The sequence below is a fragment of the Lycium barbarum genome, chromosome 3, assembly GCF_019175385.1.
Source record: "Lycium barbarum isolate Lr01 chromosome 3, ASM1917538v2, whole genome shotgun sequence".
Classification (NCBI taxonomy): domain Eukaryota; kingdom Viridiplantae; phylum Streptophyta; class Magnoliopsida; order Solanales; family Solanaceae; genus Lycium; species Lycium barbarum.
In genome coordinates, this window is record NC_083339.1 from 11,635,920 (window position 1) to 11,663,481 (window position 27,562).

General features: G+C 36.0%; 1 protein-coding gene across 2 annotated transcripts; it reads right to left on the minus strand.

Moving 5' to 3' along the window:
- Positions 1-1,252: 1,252 nt before the first annotated feature.
- Positions 1,253-27,334, minus strand: LOC132630356 (E3 ubiquitin-protein ligase PRT6-like). 2 transcript variants are annotated; one of them, XM_060345938.1, is made up of 19 exons: positions 26,977-27,334; positions 17,109-18,218; positions 15,160-16,358; positions 14,897-15,037; positions 12,818-13,061; positions 12,006-12,713; positions 8,425-8,625; positions 7,632-8,296; positions 7,154-7,205; positions 6,428-7,055; positions 6,131-6,339; positions 5,476-6,014; positions 5,279-5,383; positions 5,128-5,194; positions 4,935-5,012; positions 3,407-3,475; positions 2,432-2,512; positions 2,235-2,318; positions 1,253-1,624 (listed from the first exon to the last, which is right to left on the minus strand). In XM_060345938.1, exons 1-17 carry the CDS (start codon positions 27,031-27,033, stop codon positions 2,438-2,440), a joined length of 6,147 nt encoding a protein of 2,048 aa, XP_060201921.1. In that variant the 5' UTR covers positions 27,034-27,334; the 3' UTR covers positions 1,253-1,624; positions 2,235-2,318; positions 2,432-2,437. The 2 variants fall into 2 exon arrangements, with proteins under 2 accessions (XP_060201921.1, XP_060201920.1); XM_060345937.1 differs by having other exon boundaries at positions 2,419-2,512; positions 26,977-27,333.
- Positions 27,335-27,562: the final 228 nt, after the last annotated feature.

Below are 27,562 nucleotides of genomic sequence, written 5' to 3' on the forward strand. Positions count from 1 at the left end.
AGTTCATAGTAGAAAACCTTAATCGAAGATTTTTTGTAGAGTTATTTTAATCGAGTTGTACGCCGCTTTTTCTCAAAATTCGAACTTAGAATCTTACTCCTTGACTTGAATATACTGAGAATCTAAAATTTCCGGACGAAATTTAATAGAAAACGACGTTTTTTAGATGTGGGGACCACCTTGGCTCGCCTCCAATGGCGTTTTCAATTTTTTTTTTTGCCACTGGAGGGACCAGTGGTGGAACCCGATCGGGTTTTAGTGGAGTGATATAGCGCAGTATTTTACTGCGCTATAAGAGAGAGAGACAAACTCCTATAACACAGTATTTTACTGCGTCATACTGCGTTATAGGTGAGACAAAGTTTTGTATAGCGCAGTAAAATACTGCGTTATAGCACTTAACGGCTCCATCTCCGTCAAGTGCTATAGCGCAGTAAAATACTGCGCTAAAAGTACTTTGGTAACTTTTTTTTTGTTGGGGTATTTTGGTTCAAAATGTTTTTTTGGGGGGCATTTTGGTTCCGGGCTAGGTACTGAGTTTTAAAAAAGTTGAAGACTTAAAACATTTGTGATCCAAAACAAGCCTTGGATATTTGTGTGGTCATAAATCATCTTATAAAGTTAAATTATTTCTAAATATAAAAATGTGACATTTTTTTCAGACGGACTAAAAAGGAAAGTATGACACAAACTAGAACAAAGACAATAATATTTATCAGTTCCTTGAATCAGCCAATCCAAGCAGGCTCCAAGAGCCCCAACTTTTCTTAACTCATTTAGTTTCCCTGATATTATTTTGGTTCCACCTATGTTGGGACCTATTCACTTCATTCTTTCCAATTAAATATGATCTATTCAGATAAAAATGTTCTGTGTTTGTTGGTCACATTGAGATTCTCAGGTACTTTTCATATAGGAGGGAAGGAAGAAATTTAGGCAATGGAGTCCTTCAGACATTGTTGGGTTCTTGAAAAGTAATTTGATGCATTGAATGCACAATTCGAAACTCAGGAATAAACCCCGGACATGAGACATCTACTTTCACTTAAATACCATGCTTTTGTATAGTTACTAGAGCCACATTTTTTGGTTCTGGAAACCCCTATTATTTTGAGCACACACAAATCCTGGATTCCCCCCATCTATACCACTGTTTTGTTAATTCGATCAATGAGGCACAAAACCGTTCTTTCCGAACATACGTACCAAGAGGATGTATAAATTAAGCAGTTGAACGTCAGACCATGCAAGCTAACAAAAAAATGAGGAAGGGTATTTTACTAGTATTGCTCGTTTAAAGCATAGTGTTGTATATTGTTATTTAGGACTTTATATACACAATTCACCTACTGCTTGACGACACTTCCATCATCATAGACATCAGAACAGAGGGGAAGCCAAAGGGGAAGACCATATTGTTGTGCAAAATGACATTCCATATACCAATTTAGACACTGATATACACTTGAAGGCGACCTTTGCAATTATCATATTACACATGAAGCACCATATTTATTCACATTTTCTGTACAACGAGATGCCAACAACCAGCCGCTCCAGCTTCACCACTGAGTCACTTTCATGGAATACAGGCATTCCATTTCGGTGGGCAAATCCTAATCGTCTGTCACGAATGAAATTTTAATTAAATAAAGATAAGAGGAAGCAATGCATGATAAATTAGCATCTCAAGATCTCACACATGGAAGTACTCTCATGAGAAAAAGGAAAACAAAATACAAACAAGATTGTTGTTATACCTAAAAGTTGCAGTCACGTAGAAAGATCAAAACAGTCCCAAAACAAATAGGAGAGGATGATGCAACTTTGGGCAACCATTGTAAGGGTTTAAACAAAGCTTAAGCAATAATATAACAAGCGATATAGTACGGAAATTCGACAGAGAAGCTTGCAGATATGGTTGCAACTTTGCCTTTTTCTAGAACATTTTTCAATCGAGTACTTGTGCTGTAGCAGGAGTTAATTTAGTAGCTCAAAGGCATGCCATTACACCCATCAATATCTTTATAATCGATCTACATTACTGTAGAACATCTCAAACTTAAGTCCTACACATCTTCGATGCATTTGTGAATTGGAATGTATGGATGCGTTGTTGTATTAAGGGATTTGATGATGGAATAAACACAAGAACACTGGCTGATGAGACTGCTTTTATTCATAGTACATAATACATGAAGCGAAAGTATGGGGGGAAATAGTTACAGACTAACCTCAATAATCCGTACATGAACAGCACAAACCAGGGGCAACAACACAATTGTTATCATCTTTAACATATTCGAGTCAGATATAACCTGCAATTGGCGAGAGAACTAATGAAAAACAAGACCGTAGGTATAACTCAAGAAACAGACAAGCAAAATATGACTATTATCAAACTTTCATTAAACGTACACCATCACAAAATACCAAGCTATAGCATGAAGAATGCGCCAATAGTTGTCTGAAGAAGCACCTTTGAACTTCGATCTAACCCATGAGAAGCCACCTAGAATTTGCAATGAGAAAAAAATCAGCAGACAAGTACAACCTTGGAAAATAATGATTGTGATTCGATGTTCATTCAGCAGAAATGATAAAAATTTAATTCTTTAGTAAACAAGAGGACAACTGTTTGAGGTATGGGGAAGAGGTTGTACTAAGAGATGCTTGGAAACAACTCAACTAAAAAACACTAAATTAAAAACCATAAATAGACATATTTTTTAAGGAGCTGTAAGTTGATTGCGGAGCATCAAAAGTTCTTTTTGCTACCTTTTTTTTTATGGTTAAAAAGGACATCACATATTGTATGTAGTTGGATGAAAGTTTGGGGCAGATTGGAGTGATATTAGTGAGATCATTTCGACTTATCAGAAGGTAAAAAGAACCATGAATTTCTTGCAAAAATGACCAGAATACCTGCTTAATTTTTGGTAAATAGTAGATGTATTATCAAAGTGATAAAGTAGAACATGTCTAAACTCTAACCTACAGAAAGTGCCCTAAGCTGTTGACACAATGAAAAGGTGAAACTTCTCTAAAACCGCCAATTTACAAAATGTGCCCCCTAAGCCATCGCTCAATTTTTGCACTTCAAATGCACTATGTTATTAACTCTCAGCACGTAAAGTTACATGATTCTGTCATTACCACCTAAGCTTGCTTTCCCATCAAACCATTTTTTTTTTCAGTCAAGAGATCCCCTTGCGGGTGGGGGTTAGGCTGTGCCCAACCTGGTATATATATCAAAAATCATCAGTACACGGAGGACATAAATCATCAAAAATCATCAAACCATTTCTTATATATTTGCTTTTATGAATTATGAAGAATTCATTTTGAATAATCAATTTTGACAAGGTTGTATCTTGCTCAAATTGATAAATAGAGCTGAAGTTACCATATGAGTTAAGGCAGCGTAACGTTCCTCATTTAGATATAATGGCTTTCCCCTACGCATGTCAATATCCTGCAAGAATAAGAGGAAGTATGTAAGATCCAATATGATATGTGGACATGCTGGTTTAGAGCAGATGTCCCTTCCAAAAGAATTTTACAAGAAATCAAAGCTCAAGGCACAATCCACATTAAATATTGACAATGGCTAGGAACAACTATTTGACTGAACAACGAGAAATAGAGGAAATAGAGAAAGGAAAAGGGAGGAAAAGAAAAGGGAAAACAATGACGCGCCGATCTATTTTGAAGAAATATCAAGTGAAGTTTAATCGATACTTGTTACGAGTCATGACTGGGAAAATTGGTGAACATGTCATAACTTGCATTTAACTCTGGCAAAAAATTTACTTCCATGTTTGATGTGAAAACATATCTGTAATTGAATTGAAGACATTTGAGGACACAACTGTCTTCCTGTTGTCTTCTCTCCCTAAAACAATCATTTTCATTTTTCATAATTTTCCATCTAAATCACATAACAGGATCCTTGTAAAGCACCTTAGTTGGAAAAGAAAAGGTAAATGTCATTATTTGCTTGGATTATTTTGAGCTTAGTGACTTCAGATAGCAACAACAAACTTTCAAAAAAAAAAAAAAAAAAGACTTCAAGCTGTTGCTTGACACTCTGTTGCATATCTAATTTGTAATGCTTCTAAGAGCTATGCTATTCGTATTCATTTTTAAATCACGTTTGATCTTATATAGTACTTTGTTAGATGATTATGCTCCACGACTAACCGTTATAAGGAAGATTAATAGACTAATATTTTTATGTGCATGTTTAGGTCCATAAACACGGTGCAGATTGAAGATGGTTGTTTGCACACGCCTTTTCCCCTAACAGTGATACTTTAATTTGCCAACCTGATTCAAGATGCACAAATTTGGTATGCTAAATGTACGAGTTGAATCTCAATTTGACCACCAATGATGTAAGTAACACAAAAGCTTCAATTAACATCACATCCATTATATAAACATCTATTACTCTAAAACATAGACTAGAACTAAAGAAAGAACAAGCTTATGCCAATATCAGAATGCTAGTGCTTAATTTCAAATTAGTTGTTCAAATTTGACAAGGAAACAATTGACATTTTATTGCAGAAAGGGCATTTGACCGAAAAGAGAGAAATAGAACAACAAATGATTGTAGAGAAGGAAAGAACAAGGAACTTTTCATCACATGTATATGAAGAGGTGATCCCATTACCGAACATCTCCATGCTGCTACCAATTTTCATTTTTGAGAAGGAAACTAGTTTAGAACCTTTACTGAATTGGGTTTAGGGTTCAGGGTTTAGGGTAAGGGTTTCAGAATCAATTTTTAATGATTATTTCAAGCAACAAGAAATATTCCCTTTTCATCAACTCTCAGTAAATGAAAATAAAGAGACGCTTGTTTTCCCTAAACACCCTTAGTTTCTCTGAAGCTCTTCTATAATATCTATATGCAACCATTATTTTACCTCTTCTCCGAATGCGTCCAAATAAGGTGAAGGCCACGGTGCCTGACGAGCAGATCTTTGGAGCAATATAGTGGTTTTCTACAGTGAAAAGTCAAAAAATTCATTAAGCCATTCCAGGGTCCTGAAAGACAGGATTATGCAGATCGAAAGGCGAAAAGAGAAATAAGCAAAGCAAAAAAGAAACAACACTTACTCTGATCAACAAGAACACCCCAGTAACAGCACTACAGGCCATTGCATGAGTTTGGCACCCACTTTCCCTGGAGTTCAATCAATGCGTCAGTCACAATATTAAAGATCATAAGAAGGGGAAAAAAGAGGTTCAACCCAAGTGTGTTTTGAACCTGCAACATGTCTTCCAACTTGCTGAGCACAATTTACCACATAACAAGCATAATGCAGGATCCTTATGAACAGCTCCACAGTCTGGGCAATTCTGTTTAATATACCTGAAGGTAACATCAAAATACCTTGAGTTTTAGTTCGCCTATACAAAGAGAGAATACTAGTAATTCTATCTCTATCCATATCTAGAACCAACCTCAGCAAGAGGTCCTGATAAAGATGAGGCAAAAGCATCATTTTAAATGGGGCGGCAGGATTGGAATACAAAACACCCTTCAGACCACGAGTTTCAAACTGCTTGTAGAAATGATTTAGCCATTTTTGAACCATCAAACGAATTGTGGCATCACTAAAAACATTATCAAGTGAGGGAATCTTTAATATCTTCTCCAGCTTTTCAATCTCAATAAGCTCAGCTGCATTGTTTTCGCCACAGTCCATCAGTTCATTAGTTGAATATGCTGATCCATCTAATATGTTAGTTCCATCGTTAAATGGCATCACTCTAGAAGAACGAATCAATTTCCACAACAATGCACATCTTCTTAAGTACGGAAAGGTCAGACTTCGGATTGCATCTTTGATGTCATAAGTAGTTTCTATAAAATTAGAATCAAAATATTGGTGAGCAACTCCATGTTCTCCCATTACTTTATAGATGTCAGTAACTAGAGAATCGTTGCATCCTAACTCAAGCAAACTGCATTGCCGCTTTCTGCAATAGGTTATTATAGCCTGCAAAGAAACAAAAAAGGATCTTTTAATAACTATCTCAAAGCCAATGAAGCGCACAGAGGTCTCATCTAATCTCTACCCCAAAAAAAGATCAGAAGAAGGGAGAATTGCGTAACCTGAGTGACTGCGACTGCATAGAAAAGATGAACAAGAGACAAGAAGGCATCTTCACATGACAACAATGGACATGGAAGGCAATATATTATCCACATTAAAGAAGAAAAAGCATCATGTGCAAGAACTGGATCAGCGGACCATCTCCAGAACTGAATATCAGGATATTGATCTTCTGTTTCAGCGCATTCTAAGATGTCTTGCATATTACCTACAAAGCATATCTTTCCATGATCTCATCTTTCGTTTTTACAAAGTAAAAGAAACTTAAAAGATAATTCCATGAAGCAGCAATATACCTCCAGCAGATGGATCTGAAATTTCATCTGCAGAAGTGCCAGTGCATATAGACTCTGCAAACAGCTGAATGCCTCTCAATCTCAAGAGGACAGTAAGCGAGTTCTTTGTTCGTGTGCTTTGTACAATACTTAGTAACAAAGCCAGTATAAAACCATTTGAAGATTGGAGTTCTTCGTACAAGGCACCAAGACTGTAGTTTGGAGCTAATGATGTCTTTCCAGATCGAGTAGCAATTTCAGTTGATACAAGTGTGTACTTAAGAGTGTCATACAGAATCAGAGAGTGCCCAAGTCTACCAGATACTGAAATCTTATCATTCTCTGGAAAGTACTTTCCACACAATACGTGATACACAGATTCAAGGTTTACTCTCATCTGCCCAAACTGCCGAAATGGAAGTCTTTGGAAAATCTCTCTACTTCCAGCAACATCAGCAGCACTTTGTAGGAGAAATAAAGCTTTTTGAAAATAAAGTGCATCTCCCACTCCACTTGATGAGGGTGAAGGGCCAACAGCATCTGATGCACTGGAAGTTAAATGGAGGGATGTGAACCTTCCAGAATCTGCAGGTAATGCTGGCAGGACCGAGTTGGCAAGTCCACGGCATACGGGACAGAGGAACTCCCCCTGAAAAATAAAAAAATTAATAGAAATAAGAAAATCAACAAAAGAATTCAGCAATTCATTCCATCACATAGAAAAAGGTAAATCAGGATGTCCTGTACCTGATCTGGATCTACAATATGACCTCCTTCGAAAACAATTCTTCTGGTATATCTGTACAAGAGTGATGAGACAGTTCATTGTTTGAACTTAATGAAAAGGACTGCCAGGCCAATTATGAACATAATATTACATGTATTTTATAAACTCTAATGCACAAACCATTTAAGCCTGAGGACATGCTGGCTCCAAGCAAATTCAAGATAAGGTCAGAAAGCTATCCTAGAAAGAAGAGAACAAGAAACTCACAAGACGCTCCCTCCACCCCAACCCCTCCACCCCAAAAGAAAAAAAAAAGAAAAGAGAGAATGGAGAACCAACAACAACAACAACAACAAGCCCAGTATAATCCCACCATGTGGGGTCTGGCAAAGAGAGAATGGAGAACCAAAGATTAAAAATAATTCAAGTCGAATTTACTAAATGATTGGACGATAGCCTCAAAGAAAGAGGTGAAAAGGAAAGGATAATGTGTGTTACCTTTCCTTTAGAGACGATAAATAGCGGTCAAGACATTCCTGATGCACAGCGTGTCCACACGATGAAAGATAAATTCCGTCACAATCTGAGGGACCAAATCCTTCAGACGCTGTAAGCGGCATTCTGGACTCTAATTGTGTCTTGTGTGCACTTTCAGATGCAGAAGGACTATCAAGATTTTCTCCTGCAAGAGCAGAAATGTACTTCCCAAGCAAACGTGACTCAATACTCCCACCATCTCCCCGTGCAGAAAGTTTCTTACCATTTCTTGAAAAATCCCAGTGCGACAAATTGGCATCCATTCTTTCCTGAATCGATGAGTACATTTGTTCTTCCAGCATCTCAAGAGAAGAACCTGCCTTTTTGTCAACATTGTTTGATGTGCAAGGCAGTTGAATCTTCAATGCTGGGAATCTTGCCCTGATATATTCACAAAATGCTCCTACTTCCTTAGGTTGCCCTTCCAGAGCAAACTTGTTTATTGCATTTTGAATCGATTGTGTCAACCAAGGAAATGAAATCACTTCTTCACTGCTTGATAAAATGCCCCTTTGAGATGAGCTATTGGTCATTCTTTTAGCACATGATTCCGGTTCTTTCCCAGAATTTTGAGTTTTTTTCCATGAAGGAGGCCCTCTATTGGTGAAAGTCAAAAGCCTGGATTTCTTAATTCAAGAACCACAATAAAATAAGTAAAAAAATTAACTTTAGTAGATTCACGAAGCACAATTACTTTGATAAATCAGCAGAGATATCCGGGCACAACGAAGTGACATAAACACAAAGCACATACCTGAAGAAGAATCAGGTATGATAGAGGACTTTTAGAATTTTGATCATGGCAAAGAGAGCAAATTACTTGAGTATCCTCTTCATAATTACGTCTACCATCTGAGTCGCTTCTTTCTTTACCAAGTTTAGAATCATCCGGACCAGCTTCTGCAGAGGAATCAACGCTCTTTAAAAACTTGGACTGTTGCGCCCTCATCTTCTCCTGCGATGTAGACATGGAATATATATGAAAGTGACCGAGTCAAACCAGATCAACTGAGAATAGAAGGAACAGGGTTAGTCTGGTTCTACAATGAGTTCAATTTACAATGGCCACGAACTACCTGAACCGTAAAATATGGAAACATGAACAGCACTAGATCCAAGTGGAGGAAACACAAGCATGTTGTAAGATGAATTATGTGCCGTTTTACATGAAATCTATATATATTGCTAGGATGGAATTTCTGTAAAATCTCTAATTTTTATTATAGCGGCTAAAGCAAAGCTGCATCCAACTGGGTGGAACTTAGATATAACTACAATGTCTTTTTAGCATGTAGCAGTTTTTATTGGGATGGTTTACTTATATAAATGTGACATGAACTTGTATAAGTTTCTTCTCTTATTTGCATCTGTCTACCTTTCAAAACACATACTTCACTCTGACATGGAAGCTTTTACATGGTTTTTTTTTTTTTTTTGATAAAGATAAAGTACATGGTTTCATTATACATACCAAACACTTCGGACTTGCTCAAGACCTCAAACAGAAAAGGCTATCTATCCTCGACGGTATCTAATGCCTAAAATAGCATCAAGTTACATGTATATTGGCTCATGAATTAATGCATCATCCTTATGATAAAGAACCATGTAATTCTTTTTCTTATGGAAAAGAAACTTGGTTGATACATAGTGAGATAGAGGAGACTGGATGTAATCATTAAGTAGTTACATCATGATTCTATTGCATCATTTACCAGCTTGAAATAAACTCTACTAAATAGTAATAGTCATTGGTGTTAAGCCCTTCAAAGACAAGAGACCAAGAAAACGCCTTGATTGTAATGGAAGCCAGCTTTCAGAATAGAAGAAGATCTCACAGAAAAACTAATCAACGGAGGAGATCTTTAGCTCATCTATGGAAGAGATCGTTTGCAATTTTTTTTTATTTTTTATTTTTTTTATTAGGTAATCATTTGCTAACATAACAAATTATTTCGAGAAAGCAGTTTAGCCTTTTTTAATAAAGGTGGTGTCCTGGCCACCTCGACTATTCCACCAGTAGCAATGGGTAACACTGCCCACCAAGGCTTAGGCTTAGGCAGATGGGAAGCAATCAACTAGTGTTTTTTGTTTCTATTGGGATTTGAACCCTAATCTTCAACCTGATCTCCAAGGGTTGCAACCAGTTCCTTGACCATTTGGCCACACCCTGGGATGTAAATTTTGAGTTAGCTTTTTCTAATTAACATACTGTGCTTTTAGTAATAGAAGAAGAACAAAATAGAGGAGAGATAAATGTATCTTACCCCTGTTTAAATTCCACTAACATTATCATCTTTTTGTTACATAAAAGTTTTATACAAGCACCTATTTTTCACAATGATGATACTACATTGGTACTTGAACATCTCAAATACAGAAATAATACTATTTCTAAGGGTTTTCAGTAGAATAAATGGTACAGACAATCCCCACATTGTGAGATTCCACTGGGTATGTTGTTGTAAATGGTACAGACAATAAGGATCTGAAGCTGTACTACTCCTCAATCCACCTTAAAAGGAGGCTATCCTAAATTGAGTTGGATAATACAGAAATTCACATGCCTGAGATATGTAGCATTACAATATTAGATAAGTGGGGCTAAAACCAAGAGATTAGGATGCACACAAAGAATTGAAAGAAATAAAAAAGAAATTAATCGGTAAATTGAAAAACAAATCAAACTTTACTGCAACAAGATAATAGACCATTCAAAAACTGAGAATGAGGTTGAATTTTGAATCTTTCAAGAGGTGTGACCTTTTTTTTTTTTTTTTTTTTTTTGATAAAGTAATCAAATTCAAGAGGTGTGACTGTTAACATAATATGTAAAGTATTTCCTCTGCACAAGAATTGGTCACATCTCACATTTAGTATGGAAATTTATGAACTCTATAATGCATACCACTGCAAGACATTCAAGCCATCTCCCCTTGAGCAGGGGATCTATCGGAAACAGCCACTCTACCCGTCAAAAGGTAGGGGTAAGGTCTGCGTACGCTCTACCCACCCTAGACCCCGCCTAGTGGGATTATACTGGGTACGTTGTTGTTGTTCCAAGACATTCAAGTATAATGATCAAAGAATACAGACACATATACTAGATCGCAACTAGATTACAAGATCTCAATGAACTATTCTTCTAAGAACAGAAACAAGGTCAAGAGACTTAAGAGTAGAGAAGAAACTAAAGGATGTAAGAAAACTGAAACTTCTTCAGTTATCATCTAGTGTGACTGTATCATCTGAAAATTTAAGTTGTTGGAGTGGAGAGAGTCCGAACCAAAAAGAGTGTCCTCTTAGCCATTTGCACACCTCTTAAGAAAATACCAACTCCTAGAAAAATATAGGTAATTTGACTAAACTGTCCCTAATTAAATAGGTATTGGGATTTGATCACATAGCACTTAATAGGGGTAAATCTGGAAAACTAAGGTTAATTATTTCTTGATTTGATAAGTGCACAGTCTTTTTAAGCCAAGAAAAAAAGGCTAAGTGGACATTCTTTTTGATCCGGAGGGAGTACTTGATTTTCAAAACCTCTTCTAATTTGCATAACAACACCCCCCCCCCCCCCCCCCCCTCCACAAACAAATTGAACAAGCATGCAAACTTATAACCAGAAATCCAGAAAAATTGGAAGTGAAACACTGAAACTTAGCACAAGATCTCTGATTACTCTACCACGTCAAAATATGCAGTACACCTCATCCAAAAGATTTTGCCAGAGAAGGGGAAATAAACTACATTATTTATCCTTACTGATCATATCATGTGAACGGCATGAGATGCGTTAACACCTGTAGAAGTACATGAAAGAATCACATTCTCACTAACCTTATAAAGTGCAAGTTTTTTTTCCTAATTAGCAAAATCAAGTCATCCAACTATGTTAGCTTGACTAAATTGAGCATCTAGTCTTCCATCCTACCATACCTCGCTCTGAACTAACATCCCAAAACTTGCGTTTTGGGATGTTTTCCGTGTATCTTTGGACCCTATACGTAAGGGACGTCTGATCTACAAGGATTTTGCTTCCATTTCCAGTGCATTTCACTTGCATGTTTTATTTAATATGACAGCTTTTTCTATGTCCCTTTTAACCCTATACACACGGGGTATCTGATCTAAAGGGATTCTGCATCCGAGTTGGAGAAATCCCTTCCTTGCGCAGTTAGTATTTCACTTGCATGTTCCGTCTTTCACATGTTTTCCTAGAACATGTAAAAACATGTATGCCAGATAAGGAATTTCAACTTCTTGAACAGGTAGCTTACACTCGGTCATAGCAGAAACACAACACAAAAGCAACAGTTCTCTTTAAAACCATACCATTATAGCAGCTTGCCTCTCTCGAGCTTTAGCCTTGCGCTTATCACTGTCTGAAACTGATTCCAAGCTGTTAGTATCACCAGTGAAAACATATTGCGATAGTTGATTGACCATCTCAGGTGCAAGGTCTTGCATTTTTATCTTGCATTCAGATTGAAGTTCAGCAAAATTTTTCAGAAGACTTCCAATCAAAGAGGAGAGGTTGAAAATTCCAGCTTCCACAAAGTCGTTTTCTTTCCTATATTTTCTCATCAACAAAACTAGAAGAGACAACAAGCTCTGATCACCATATTTACTCAATGACAATTCCTCACTAGCTAGTGCTAAAATTGGAATAATTTCATCCCTGTAGGAATTACAATCACCAGTTCCCCGATGCATATAACAAATATCTAATGCAAGAGACAACAAATGCAATGTGGTTAATAGTACACCATCTGGAGCGCGTGAAACGTTTGGTTTATCAGAGAAAACAGCATAAAATACAGTAGCACGAACTATTTGGAGTACTGTCCTGCAAGTAGCGATTTTAGCTATTCCACCAAGAGGTGGATAAATCTTGGTCCATTTTGGAAGTTGACTGGTCAATGCCGATTCATTACAGAACCGCATATATCTATCTTCAGCAACTTGCAACTCTTTTGAGTTCCAACGAGGATGGTATAAATCTAGCTCCTTCCAATAGGGCGCCCGCAGTTTATACATACCCTGAGATAGATAGAACATTAGGATCATAGAACCAAAACTGATCACTTAGATTTCCCATGGCGATGTATGAATGTTAAAGAATAGCTAAAGTGTCAGAAACAAACCTGATTCATGCCAGAGGGATTGGAATACACTGCTATCCTATCTAAAACTTCCTGAAGTTTATCGATCTTCGACAAATCACAGGGCAGAGACTTCACCAACTGGCTACGAGTGAAATCACCAGTTGATAGTTTATATATGAATTCCCGTTGCAAACACTCAATGGGGGACAGCCCAGAAAACCGTCGTTCTTTCACTATTTGTATGATCAGAGTAAGCATCTCCTGAACTATAGTCGGCTCATACCTGGGTAAAAGTGTTAAAATAGAAGAACCCAAAAAGCAATAAGATACTCGAGAAACAGAACTTAGACAGTTGACAGCATCATATCAAATCATAAACAAGAAGGTTGAAGAAAATTAATAAACTTAAATATACGAAATCTTAAGTCCATCTAACTCAAGCATCAAAAAATGTAAAAGGCCACGAAATAACCTCAGACAACTCAGAATAAATTCTCTATCTCTGAAAAAATGGCCACAATCATGCCATGCAATGAAACTTTAAGGTATATCTACTTAAATGCATAGCGAAGGATGGTGACATAGCATACACGTCAGACAACAGTATACACCTAGCCACTGTCTAATTTTCTTTTAACATCTAGAATTGTTGCATACAACACCACCATGAAATAACACACGTGTTAACATCTTAGTTCTGGCGAAACTACAAAATCTAACAAACAAACAATTATGTAACCAACTAGGCCCTCAATTTCCATTAGTTGGGGTCAACTAAAGGGATTATCTGCATCCACTCCACTCTATTCATGCCATTTCATTACAATACAAATTAACTTATTTTATAGGGTGAATTAGGAGTTTTCTACCGCCAGATATTCTTCAAATCGCACACTAAACCTACAAGGATATACCAGTCTGTTTCTAGGACAACTGATCCTGGGACAAACATCGAACTTAATGCAAATGAAACAGTAACAACTAACCCTAATCACAACTAGCTCGTATTGCCAATATGTCAATTATTCCGGTTATATCATGTACTTAGTAGGTAAAATGATCCAAGAAATTGAACTACTTTCTTCTACGTAATGTTGGGACAATTCCCTTTTTGTTATCTTCACTCGTCACATTGCATACGGAAGATTGGTGCATCTAAATATTTATGTAAAACATGATCATCTCAAGCAACCTATTCTAATTACATCATCTAAGAGTGATACACGCACCCCTCTCTAATTACATCCTCTAAGAGTGATAGATGCACCCTCTATGATACATTGCAAGCATCCATCTCCTTTCATTCAGGAAAAAGGAAAAAAGAAAAGGCAGAATACATTGACAACATTTTAAACTTGCCAATATATTTCATTTAGACACTCAAACTACGATATGTTCCAATTGAGCACCTAATACATGATAAAGTGTTCCTACTAGACACTTACGACTCAAATTTTGGAAAACCTTTTGAACGTGTTCTCAAGCGTCCATTACGAATAGTAGTGCGTACTAAATAAACACACACACACACAAATTAATAGTGCATAAACAGATGTTTCGAAAAGCTAAATATGACTCAGTCACACATGTGTAACTAATGAATTTAAAAGAGTAATTGAGGAATCTATTTGGAAGATAGAAAATATAACTGGAAACTTTCAATCTATCTATCACGCCATCAACATTTATCACTTCTTCTGATCAATATGTATTTGTTTCTAGACCAATCCTATCATAATTATTTAGTTAGTATTGAATGCAAATATATACATCTCAATTATTAAAAAAAAATGCAAAGATATACATCTTGCGATACTGATAAAAATCATATATATACATATATATACACACACACATGCACATCTATGAATAACAAACTAACGACATCATAGACCTAATGGGAGGGAGTATATTTGTTTTGCTTAGATAGGTACATATCACAAGAAATCACCCTTTATGACATTAGCAAAGTGGTAAATAAAATTATGTACTCTGGATGTCCTGTAAAATTATACCATCAAATAAAAGAAAAAAATATCTTATGCTTAACTAGGAAGCAGCAAACAAGTAAATAGATAATGAAACTCATTGAAGACAGATAAGAGATGAGTAACATACTCATTAGAGCGTTCGAGATTCAATGATAGGTAATCTGAGAGCTCAAAACGTTCTAAAATCCTAGTAACATATTGATCAGCAGGGCCTAGTGCAGCACAACACTGGAGCAGAAATAGATCAAGCTCTAGACCCTGCTCAGACCTGCACAGAGAGTACAAAAGAAAAAAGACTTTAAGCGATATTAGTAATCTATGAACACTAAATCTCAAGCAAATTAGCACATAATAGAACTCCAAATCCCAAATGAGGTATTGCTTACATACCAACGAACAGAGCGAGACCACTCCCAAGATAATATAGCAGCATCACCATTCCTACGCCACATTCCAGCATGCACCTGTGCGCAGAACACCTTAATTCGGAGAGCATGTTCCATAATGAAGGCAGAAAAACCAAGTGGGTGGCAGCCTCCCAATATATGGCCAAAAAAGTCATGATAGATAGCAGATGACGGATTGGAACAACTACCACCTAGGGCAGTTTCACCATAACAATGTGTGAGTGCTCTCTGTAAAACCATTGAAAGTAATCGATGCAGTGGAATATGAACTGATATATCCTTCGAACTGACTTTATATGCTACATCAGGCCAATCAGACAAACTCAACACCCGGAGAGCTTCCAACTCTAGGGCATAATCTCCTTGAAGCATACTGTTGTCACTACCACCTAAGCTTGCAGTTTCTTGGGCCAAATTTTGTCCAGAACTCAAGGTAACACCGACATCCAGTGACGAATAAGAGTTTAGCTTATTGCAACCTTCAGTTGAATTTGAGAGTCTATTGCTATCTGAGAGACTATGAGATCTAATGATTTGCCTGCCCCTACTAAACTTTGAAAGTGTTTTTTTCAGCGCAAAGAAATTATTTCCAGAACTAGAGCTTGTTTTCGGAGATAAGATGTGAAGGAGAGGTCCTGATGTGTTATCCACTCCCAACCAATTCTCAATGGCCTTCAAGCACTCAAAGGTCAACCATAGAACAGATGACGGTACCGGAGAACTATCAGATTTTGATTCAGGAGTCCTGGATGCATGTTCTGGTGGACTCCTTCCGGTCACACTACTAACAGAACTTTCCTGTGATAGCTTTCCAACTTTTGCGTGTCTTTGGCTATCTTGGTCTTCAAAGTCTTGTATATGCGTGTTGAACAAAGCATCATCAGCATCTTCAGTGCTACTAATAGAGAATGCACCACCCACCAATAGAGAATGAATATTTGTAATTGTATGACCCAAAACAAAAGGCAAATGTACATGTTCACTCTCATCTTCTACATAGATGCCAGTTTCTCTCTTTTGAGGGTTCATTCCTTGTACAAAAGTCAACAGCTTCATCCACGTCCTAAGTATATCTCGCCGATCACGAGTCACATATCTGGGTACAGCAGAATGACTCATGACAAATCGTATGTCTTCAACCACACGAACAGCAGTGTCATGCAAATTTCCCCATTTAATGACCTACAATAAATAAAATGACTTCATCAAACAAGGCCATGGTGCTATTTTAAAGTCAACTGCTAAGATAGAATTAGTTAGTACACAATGCAGAAAAAATAACATGATAGTTCAGTTGTTGCAGATTAGCTATATACCATGGAAGGCATAAAGACCTCAAAAACAAAGAAACTGCTAGTAGTTTCTTTTTTAATTTAATATTGACAAACATTGAAAACTTTACAAGAGCAAGAAGTCCAAGGAAAGAACAAATTCTAAAAACTTCCTAAGCACACTTGTAGATTGTTCAGTGTTTTTCTCTTAAGTGGATATAAGCCAGAAATAAACTACCACCCGTCAATTAATGTGAGTACTCGATATGAAGAACCATTTCATGCCAACGTATAATTGTATTTGTATTACAGAAATTATCAAAATTATGTAAGTATATGTATCCACTCTGAACTCATTATGCAAGCTTTTACGTTTCCATTGTTTAAAATCTGTCCATTTTTTCATATGAAAAGTCAGCGCATACACCTACCATACTAGATTTTACAAAAGGTATTATGCATTTATTTTCATTCAATAACTACAACCAAACTATTAAAGATATCTTCTACATGCCTGAAGGAAGAATGGGAGAGGATTCGAGAGACAAGCTCCAATATTCAAACATCACCAATATACTGATGTCATAATCTAACTTAGAAAAAACAGTATAATTATCCAAACTCCTTAAACAAGGATGAAACCAAATTAACATTGCAATACCTTCAATCTACCATTTTCTCCTGCACAAGATATAAATATGTCCCCTAAACAGTCCAGCAGCATGGCCAAAAGATTCATCTCCTTCACAAGACGTTGGGTCAAAGTAGGCACAGTAAATATCTGCACAGAGAATGTCGAGAGAAGCGGATATTTTCTGAAGACTGTATCATTATTTTCCTTTACTGCTTCATTCACAACAGTTGGGTAATAGCTCAGAAATACTTTAGCAAACTCATGTTTGAATTGAGGTTCACCCAACATTTTCAAGAGCAATTCATGGAGCTTCCTGACAATATCACCATTGATCAAGAACTTCTCTGCCCTCACCAGAACATTTAATAAACCTTCTGAAGAGAATACCCTCCTAGAGATAAAAATAAGCAAACTTTCACTATCCTTGCAGAAACCCAAGAGCATCTCCACCACTGCTGATGTCAACTCATCTGTGATACTTTTATACTCCGTTGCATGACTATTTTGTCTTGGACTTTGTTCAGAGATGCTTTCCGCAAATAGGAGCCCTTTTCTCCAACAAGATAGCAAGGAATCAAGAACAGGACCCATCAAATTAGCGAACTCTTCCGGAAGAGGTTGTACCTGCTCCACACCTTTATGCTTGGAACAGAACCCCTCACATTTCCATGCAGTTACATCACCACAATCACAGCAGCCACCACCTGTATATATGATTGAGTAATCATGGTCCTTGTGGTTTCCATTCAGGAAACATGGAACACATATTGCACATGTTGGATCATGTTCACATGTACGGCAACGGTACGCTATATCATTGTTCCCCCAAACAGCCCCACAAACACCACGCTGACCAATGTTAGCTAGGTAATCTAGTGCTCTTCTTGGTTCCCCTTCAAACATCAACCACTCTAACCATGTCATACTTTCTTGGAATAAATCTTTAATGGCTGAGCTGCCTGTGGATTTTGGAGAATCCATCTGCCGGTCCATAATACCGTCCATTGCTTCTTCATTACTAGGCAAAAGAGCAGAGACAAGATCTCCAATTTGAGACTTATTATTCTTCACATAAATAATTAAACCAGGTTGTCGGTGCTCCAAATTTTCGGCAGGAACTCCAAGATTCTCAAGCCTCTGACAGTAGAACAAGGGAATACAAGTCAAAATGCATTTCCAGGTTTCTCATCTTGAACCAATAATAGAAGAGTAGAGATGTGTGTATCTGTGTGTGTGAATATGTATGCGCATATTTTTGCCTATGTCTACGCAATAAAACAGACAGAGTGTAAGGAGTAAAAAACTTCTCAAACTTCGTTTGACCTACTTACTATCCACCCACATTTAAAAGGTTATAAAGATGATTTAGAAATTGCAGAGCTATCAGAAATCACCATATGGATTGTTCATCTTATTCCCCATAGTTAAGACACAAATGTCGGCCAATTGATTCCTTTTCTTTTTTATTTTTAAAGGAAATAGTGGGATACTTGATTGACAGGATATTTTGCAGGAATTTTTGTACCCGTAAAGGGATAAGTGCAGTTCTGAACCATTAAGTGGGTAACATCAAAATCATGAAAACCACAAGGAAGAATTTGCATTTTGTTCCCAAAATAATGCTTCAAGAGCCACTTAAAAGATAATAAAGTATATCATCCAAAAAAAAAAAAAGGTACGCATAACCAGAGAAACAAAGAATATTGTAGTACAACACTTAGACCGTTGCATATCTTGGTGAATGAAAATAACAAATAAATATTACGTATTAGTAAGGGGGGAAATGCGACACCTTCAAAGGCAGAAGGCAGAAGATGGTCTATAGAATAAGTAATGAAGTGTGAATTCATCCTTCCCATGGACAAAGTAAAGAGTCATGAACTATTTGACTTTTAGAAAAAAATCCATTAGATGTTCTCTTAGCCTCTCTTTTATTTTCCTTTTTTGGCTTGGCGTGAGAGGCTCTATTTAGTGTTTCCCAGCACATGAAACTGCCTGGGAAGCAGAACCATAGAAGATATATCCATCTCCTTTCATGTTCACAGATATAAGAGACTCCCCCTAAGTTCCAGGTTATTTGACATATTTTTAGGACGTTGCAAATTATTCCAGACTTCTAAGAATATTATTTATTGAACTTTCACAATTCCAAAAATTCAAATACATCTACCATGCAACTTTAAACTTCAATGTGAGACTTTCTCCATCAAACAAAACTGTTTATCTATTACTTCAATATTTCCTTCCAAAACTACTAATATCATAGAGCACAAGTCAGAGAAAAACATTTTAAGCTCCCTAAAAAGGCCAACTAAATCATATGAAAATGAAATTGAGGAGTATAAGATATGCACAACTTTTAGATTTCAAAATTAATACAACAGCAGCAACAACAACTACGTCTCAAACTAGTCCTTAGAAAAAACAAATAACTATGGCTCAATGCTTGCATTTGATCAGAGAATGACAATTTCCAGATTGTGGGTGCTTTTGTTGTAGCATTTTATAACTTGACGACAAGACTCCTTATGTTTTCACAAATATGGCGAGGAATGGTACAGGACCAAGTACAACATACTGGCAGACAGCTTTATAGAGAACTTAAGTAAACATATGGCCAGATCTATAAAGTTATCTTTAGTTTGATTGGTCCCTGGCCCATTTTAGGTAATAACTTTGAGACAGTAAAGATATATTTGTCTGGAAAAAGAAAAATATGTCGGGTAATTTCATCAGAAATTCACTTGAATCTAGTTGAGGCTTAAATGGATGTAAATCGATCTCATCTTGCTAGTTGTTAAGATGCCAAGTAATGATACTTTATTTTTTTTAGTTAGTGAAATTTATCAGACAAGACTAAATAACAGCGTGAAAGAGAAAGAGGGAAAAAATTCAACAAGACCATAATTCCTGACCCTAGAACATTAGTTTTAAGACTCCCGTCAGAGTATAAGGATATTGGGATAGTGCCAACGGAGCCCTGTAAGCTTCAATTCGTTAACCACAATCTTTGTTGTACTCTACACATTTCAGATCATCAAATACAAAATAGGCTTCTCTTATCTAGATCATACAATATTACCGGTCATCGAAAACCCACCACTAATTAATGGTCTTCCAATTCTCCTTTTCTCCAAACATAAACCAAGGGGATGCTCAATAAATATGGTAGCCTAAAGCAAAACTTCAATGAGACACCTTCAGCTTTTTGTTTAAAAAACAAAAAGCTTCATATATAATTTCATTTGAAAGTCTATTTTTCTAGCTTTTTGAAATGCAAAGTTATTAATAATTTTTTTATAATCGATTTCTTCTAATAATTCTTTTTAATTTCTAATATATCTAATCCATTTAATCTCTCTTAAGACATATTTTCTGATTTAGGGTTTCCTTGCTTGCTAAAAATTTTGTTTTTATAACCGTGGTGTCCAGGCCAGCAGCCAGCTTGCATGCATCTTTGTTTGCTAAAAATTTATCAAGGGCTCCTTTTCGGGATTATGTTAAAGTTTCAATCCTTGTTTTTTAAGTTGGAATAACCAAATTTATATTTTCTAGTTGACATTAAATTCTAATAAATAGCTAAAAAGATAATATATACCTATGAAGTAAAAATATGAAACACAACAAATTTTAGATGCAAGATAATAGAAATATAAATAATGGAACCTGATTCAACAAGTTGATAATTTGATATAAATTTTTGCTGCTTCAATATAAATTTTGAGAAAAAACTAAAAGGAATTGGTAATTTACTTTGGGCCAAGGTAATATAAAAGATTAATACATGTTATTTGAAGAGAGAGGTAAAAAGGAATAAAAATAACGTACGTCCATTGATGATGTTAGTTGTATCAGTAATGAGGCAAGAAAATATTTTGTGCAACTATGATTTAGGGAGTAATTCCCAATTAAAATATTTTGTTTCCCAATTTATTAATGGTTCCATCACTCCTTTTTTATATTACGAAAGTTTAGCTTTAATACACTAAATATTCCTAAAAAAACAAATTGACATATACACCTATTAGGAAAATTATGGGGCCTAAAGCAGCTGCTGCTTCACCCTTAGGCTGGCTCCTGCACTGTATTTGCTTACCTCATAGCTAATACACATACACTATACTTTAAGCTGCACAATCATTCCCTAGATCAAAGAATCAGGTCCAAGCCTCCAATTTGCCTCAGCAGTTTACATCAGTCTTCACAACATCAAATCACACAGGACCTTAAATACTCTCCTTTTAGTTCAATACCCCTTTCCATAATTCAACAATCTCGAGTATAGAGATCACATGACTTTCATAACCCCATAATATAGGATCAGCTGTAAGTCAGTTTCAGCAGAATAAGTTCCACTGATTATTGATAAGACAGTGATGATTACTTTTTTTATTTGGGATGAGAAAGTAATCATCACTGTCTTTTTTTTTCTTTTCTTTTTTTTTTTTTTTTTTTTTTAACAGTTACCAGTTTCAAAAAAAAGATAGTGATGATTACTTTCTCATCCCACATCAACCATCAGTACCCTTACCTTCCTTTAAACTACCTAGGAGTGGGACGCGATCTCTCGTGAGACTCCAATTCCTATCAATTGTGCCAACCTTTATCTAGGGTCTATAGAAATATATCTCCTGACTTAAGCAACCTTCCTTTAAACTACCTAGGAGTGGGACTCGATCTCTCATGAGACTCCAATTCCTAACAATTGTGCCAACCTTTATCTAGGGTCTATAGAAATATATCTCCTGACTTAAGCAACAGGGACACTTCTGCAGCACTCGTGCAACTAGAAGGTCCTTTCTTGTCTTACGAATAATTAGTGATGGAATTTGACGGCTGAAAACCAATTGCACAAAATGGATCAAACCAACCTGCCCGCATTTCATGTGGGTAAAAAACAGGTTGGGCAGTTAAGGGGGTTTAAAATGGATGAACCCATATTCTATAGGTGTTCTAGAAAACTAAGTTGATTTAGAAATTTTCACCACAAAGGATTATGGCCTCTTCCGAGAAAAATGACAAACATAAAAAATGAATCGACAAGATAAAAGACTGGACATAGTTTTGTTCTATTTCTTTCAGCAAGTTCTTTCTCCAGAAAATCTATTAGACCCACATGAAATGGAATCACCTTAATTTCAAATGCCTCAAGTTAAGTTATGGGGATTTTGTTCTAATTTTCTTTAAGGTAATAGCTTAGTACAATACTGCTTGCGTCCTATTTAACAAAATGATTATGTGATTCTTTACTGCTTCACTTCATTTGATTTCCTCGATCATTTCACAAATCAGTTGCTATTTTGTTTTATCTTATTACTTCTTCGTCCAATTTCTATTTGTTTGTTTCATGAAATTTCAAGCGTAGTTCTTATTTTATCTTTCCTTTATGAAGTTTTTTTTTTTTTGGAAGGTTTGTGGGATTACACTGGGTATGTTGTTGTTGTTGTAGGGTAAGAATGAAGGTTAGTTATTTTAGTGCTCAAGATATATATTTTTTAATTTCATATTTAATTTGTTTTTTGTGTATAATTTGTGTATAACGCTAAGCTGGAGGATTGGAGACAAACTCTGGAGTCTAAAGGGTTTAAGCTGAGTAGGACCAAGACAGAGTACTTAGAGTGTAAGTTTAGTGAAGCACCTCAGGAGGCTGGCTTGGAAGTGAGGCTTGGTACCCAAGCCATCCAGAAGAAAAGTAGTTTCAAGTATCTTGGATCTATTATGCAAGGCAGCGGGGAGATTGACGATGATGTCACACATCGTATTGGGGCAGGGTGGATGAAATGGAGGCTTGCTTCCGGAGTGCTATGTGACAAGAAGGTGCCACCACAACTTAAGGGCAAGTTCTACAAAGTGGTGGTTAGACCGACTATGTTATATGGGGCGGAGTGTTGGCCAGTAAAGACTTCTCACGTTCAAAAGATGAAAGTTGCTGAGATGAGAATGTTGAGATGGATGTGTGGCCACACCAGGAGTGACAGGATTAGGAATGAGGATATTCGGGACAAGGTGGGAGTGGCCTCGGTGGAAGACAAGATGCGAGAAGCGAGATTGAGATGGTTTGGGCATGTGAAGAGGAGAGACACGGATGCCCCAGTGCGGAGGTGTGAGAGGTTGGCCATGGATGGTTTCAGACGAGGTAGAGGTAGGCCAAAGAAGTATTGGGGAGAGGTAATTAGACACGACATGGCGCAGTTACAGCTTACCGAGGACATGACCTTAGATAGGAGGGTTTGGAGGACCCACATTAGGGTAGAAGGCTAGTAGATAGTCTCATTATCCTGTCTTATTAGTAGTCGCATTATCGTAGTATAATTTCTTGTGCTCTGATTTATGCTATTATCTGTTATTTCCTGTGCTTTGATTATTTTATAGTATCTGTTTCGCTTGCGTTACTTCATTTTCATATCGCTTTGAATCTCTTAGCCTTATCTGACCTCTTTTTATGTTTTTATTGAGCCGAGGGTCTCTCGGAAACAGCCGTCCTACCTTGGTAGGAGTAAGGTCTGCGTACACTCTACCCTCCCCAGACCCCACGTTGTGGGATTTCACTGGGTTGTTGTTGTTGTAGAATAAAATAATCGAGAAACTAAAAAGAAAAAAACGAAAATACATCTTGAGATATCTTAAAAGAAAAATCAAATCAATGAGGCGTGAACAATTCAAAAACTGTCCCACTCAATGCCACACTCAAAGTCTCCCAACCAAGCAAACTCTAGCAAGCAAAACTTGAAATCTTCACCATCCAGAGATACTTATCCCAACAACTTAGAGCAAAATTCCGATGGTCCCTAACCCATTTTACCCATTTTTATCCATTTTATTGTGGGTTGAAAATGGGTTGAACATAGATTGATCACGGGGGGTTGGGTAGGTCAAGCAAATTTTGGTTGAAATTGCCACCACTACAGTGAGATAACTTAGCATGGTATAGACACAAAGTAACATCGAGAGCAAATACAATTTGAGATAATTCAGATTCATTGATAATTTTCTTCTATTTTTGCGTTGCTCCTCCTAAAATTCCATCAAAAAGATATCAACTTTCCAACGTCCTCTTTACCTATTCTGTAATGCACAACAGAAAATCCAATTCAACTACAACTCAATCCCAAATTAGTTGTTTTAAAAAAAAAAAAAAAAGTGAATGAATCCTTATCCATTCCACTCTATTCTTCAAATTTCAAAGAGTTGCGACTATCTTTATACTAACAAGTAACAACCTTTATGCTTGGGAATCTCACATAATTGGAGTTCATATACAGAAACTTAGTTCCAAAGATAGTGACAGTAAGAGTCTTATGACATAATTTCTAAAATTTCCACCACTACATTGAGAAAACTTAGCATGGTATAGACACATAGTAACATCGAGAAGCAAATACAATGTAAGATAATTTCATCCATTTAATTTGCATTCATTGACAGTTTTCTTCTACTTTTACAGTAATGTGCTGCTCCTCGTAAAATTCCATCTACAAGAAATCAAGTAAACATTCTAATGTCCGTTTTCCCATTCTGTAATGCACAACATACAACTCAACTCAATAAAACCTCAATCCCATATTAGTTGTTTTCAACAAAATGAACGAATCCTTATCCATTCCACTCTATTCTTCAAATTTCAAAGAGTAGTGACTATCTTTATACTAACAAGTACTCCCTCCGTCCCAATTTACGTAAAGGTGTTGGATTGGTTGACTGGGCACGGAGTTTAAGAAAGAAATGAAGACTTTTGAAACTTGTGGTCTAAAATAAGCCATAGATACATGTGTAGTTGTAAATCATCTCATTAAGGATAATATGGGAAGTTCAAAGTCAAATTGTTACTCCCTCTGTCCCATTCTATACGAGGGTGTTTGAACGGGCACAAAATTTTAGAAATAAAGGAAGATTTTTGAAACTTGTGGTCTAAAACAAACCATAAGTTTGTGTGGGTAGGAATCATTTCGTTAAGGGTAAAAGGTAAATTTAAAGTTGAATTGTTACTAAATATAGAAAGGTATCATTCTTTTTGGGGCTTACTAAAAAGAAAAACTGACTAAAAAGGAAAGAGTGTCATATAAATTGGAACGGAAGGAGTACTAAATATAGGAAGGTGTCATTCTTTTTTGGGCTTACTATAAAGGAAAACTGACTAAAACAGAAAAAGTGTCATAAAAATTGAAACGGAGGGAGTACTAGATATAGAAAGATGTCATTCTTTTTGGGACCAACTAAACAGGAAAAACTGTCACACAAATTGGGACAAAGGGAATAACAACCTTTATGCTTGGGAATCTAATATAATAGGAGTTCATATACAAAAAATTACTCCCTCTATCTCAACTTGTTTGTCTTACTTTCCTTTTTAGTCCGTTCAAAAAAGAATGTTTCTTTCCTTTTTTGGTAACTCTTTAATTCCAACTTTCCACATGACATATTTTAGACCACAAGATTAAAGGCATTTTCGTACATTCCGCCTATCTTTAATTTAAGACCACAAAATTCAAAAGTCTTTCTTTACTTTCTTAAACACCGTGTCAAGTCAAAACAAGACAAACAAATTAAAGCAAAAGGAGTAACAAATAACAACCTTTATGCTTGTGAATCTCACATAATTGGAGTTCATATAACAAAAAATTACTCCCTCTGTCTCAACTTGTTTGTCTTTTAGTACGTTTAAAAAGAACGTCTTTCTCCTTTTTTGGCAACTCTTTAATTCCAACTTTCCACCTGACATATTTAAGGCCGCCACAAGATTAAAGGGTGTTTTGGTACATTCCACATACCTTTAATTTGAGAACACAAGATTCAAAAATCTTCTTTATTTTCTTAAATTCCGTGTCAAATCAAAACCGAACAAACAAATTGAAACTGAGGGACTACTAACAAGCAACGTCCTTTTTCCAGTGCTGTGATGCACGATATAAAACTCAAACTCAACTCAACTAAACCTCAATCCTAAATTAGCTGTATTCAACAAAATGAACGAATTTTTATCCATTCCACTCTATCCTTCAAATTTCAAAGAGTTTCTGACTATCTCTATACTCCCTCTGTTTCAATTTGCTTGTCAACTTCCCTTTTTAGTCCGTTTTTTTTTCCTTTTCTGACAACTCTTTAATTCCAACTTTACACATGGCACATTTAAGATTACGAGATCAAAGGGCATTTTCGTACGGTCTACATATCTTTAGTCTAAAACCACAAGATTTAAAAGTCTCCTTTACTTTCTTAAACTCCATGTCAAATCAAAACCAGACAAACAAATTAAAACGGATGGAATACTAACAAGCAACCACCTTTATGCTTGGGAATCTCATATAATAGGAGTTCATATACAAAAAAATTACTCCCTCTATTTCAGTTTGTTTGTCTTACTTTCTTTTTTAGTCCGTTTAAAAAAGAATGTCTCTTTCCTTTTTTGGCAACTCTTTAATTCCAACTTTTCACATGGCATGTTTGAGACCAAAAAATTAAAGGGCATTTTGATAATTTTCACATATCTTTAGTTTACGACCACAAGATTCAGACATACTATTCCCTCTGTGCCAAAAAAGTGTATCTTTCTATATTTATAGTAAGTTTGATAATTCAAACTCAAATGACATTTTAGTACATTACACACATTTAATTTAGGACCACGAGATCTTTTTATATTACACTAAATCAGTTTTTTTATTTTTTATGATGGAGGAGTTTAGGACCACAAGATTCAGAAGTAACTTTTTATTTCTTAAACTCCGTGCCTAGTCAAACTAAGACACTTAAATTCGGAGGGAGTATCTAGTCAAAACCAGACAACCAAATTGAAAGAGAGTAAGAACCTTTATGCTTGGGAATCATCACATAATTAGAGTTCATATTACACAAAATTAGTACCAAAAAAGTATGATTAGTCATATAATTGAGTTACCTGAAGAATAATTTCATGGGGTGAAGGCATAATCAGCTCCGGTGAACCAATTTCCATTCGGAATATAAACCGAATCCAATCGGCGCAATAATTACAATTATACCCCAGTGCGCTAAACCACTCTTAAACACTAATCAAAACAATTCAATTATGAAACCCTAAGCTGATGATTTCTAGAACATACGATCCTTGGTTAATTGGTGTTTGTACATTTGTAGTATACAATTGAAATGGAAATGCAAATTCTGTGATGGATTATTGGATTTTAGAAATTCCAGATGGATTTATGTGTTTATGCAAATATTCCTCTGTTGCGTTTTTATATTACACTCTTTATGTTATTAGGGATGTGCATTATTATAAGGGAAAGTAACATTCTAGTTTATCCGAAATGACCCATATCTATATCTATATATTATTAAAAAAAAGATAGTTTTAGGACAAAAATTAGTTATTTAGGTAATATTAGTTATTTTAGTTATTGTTTTGAATTTTAATTTAAAAGTTATTGAGAAGTTACCAAGTAGTAAAGTTAATAACTGCAAAAGAGACGTAAAAACTTACAAACCCCAACACCCACCTTTGT

Excerpts from the sequence above, each read along its gene's own strand:
- LOC132630356 (XM_060345938.1), bottom strand. The coding sequence starts at position 27,033 with ATGGAAATTGGTTCACCGGAGCTGATTATGCCTTCACCCCATGAAATT. Across the intron at positions 7,056-7,153 it reads ATATTGTAGATCCAGATCAG|GGGGAGTTCCTCTGTCCCGT; the intron begins GTACAGGACATC and ends TTTATTTTTCAG. Across the intron at positions 5,195-5,278 it reads AGTTGGAAGACATGTTGCAG|GGAAAGTGGGTGCCAAACTC; the intron begins GTTCAAAACACA and ends ATTGAACTCCAG.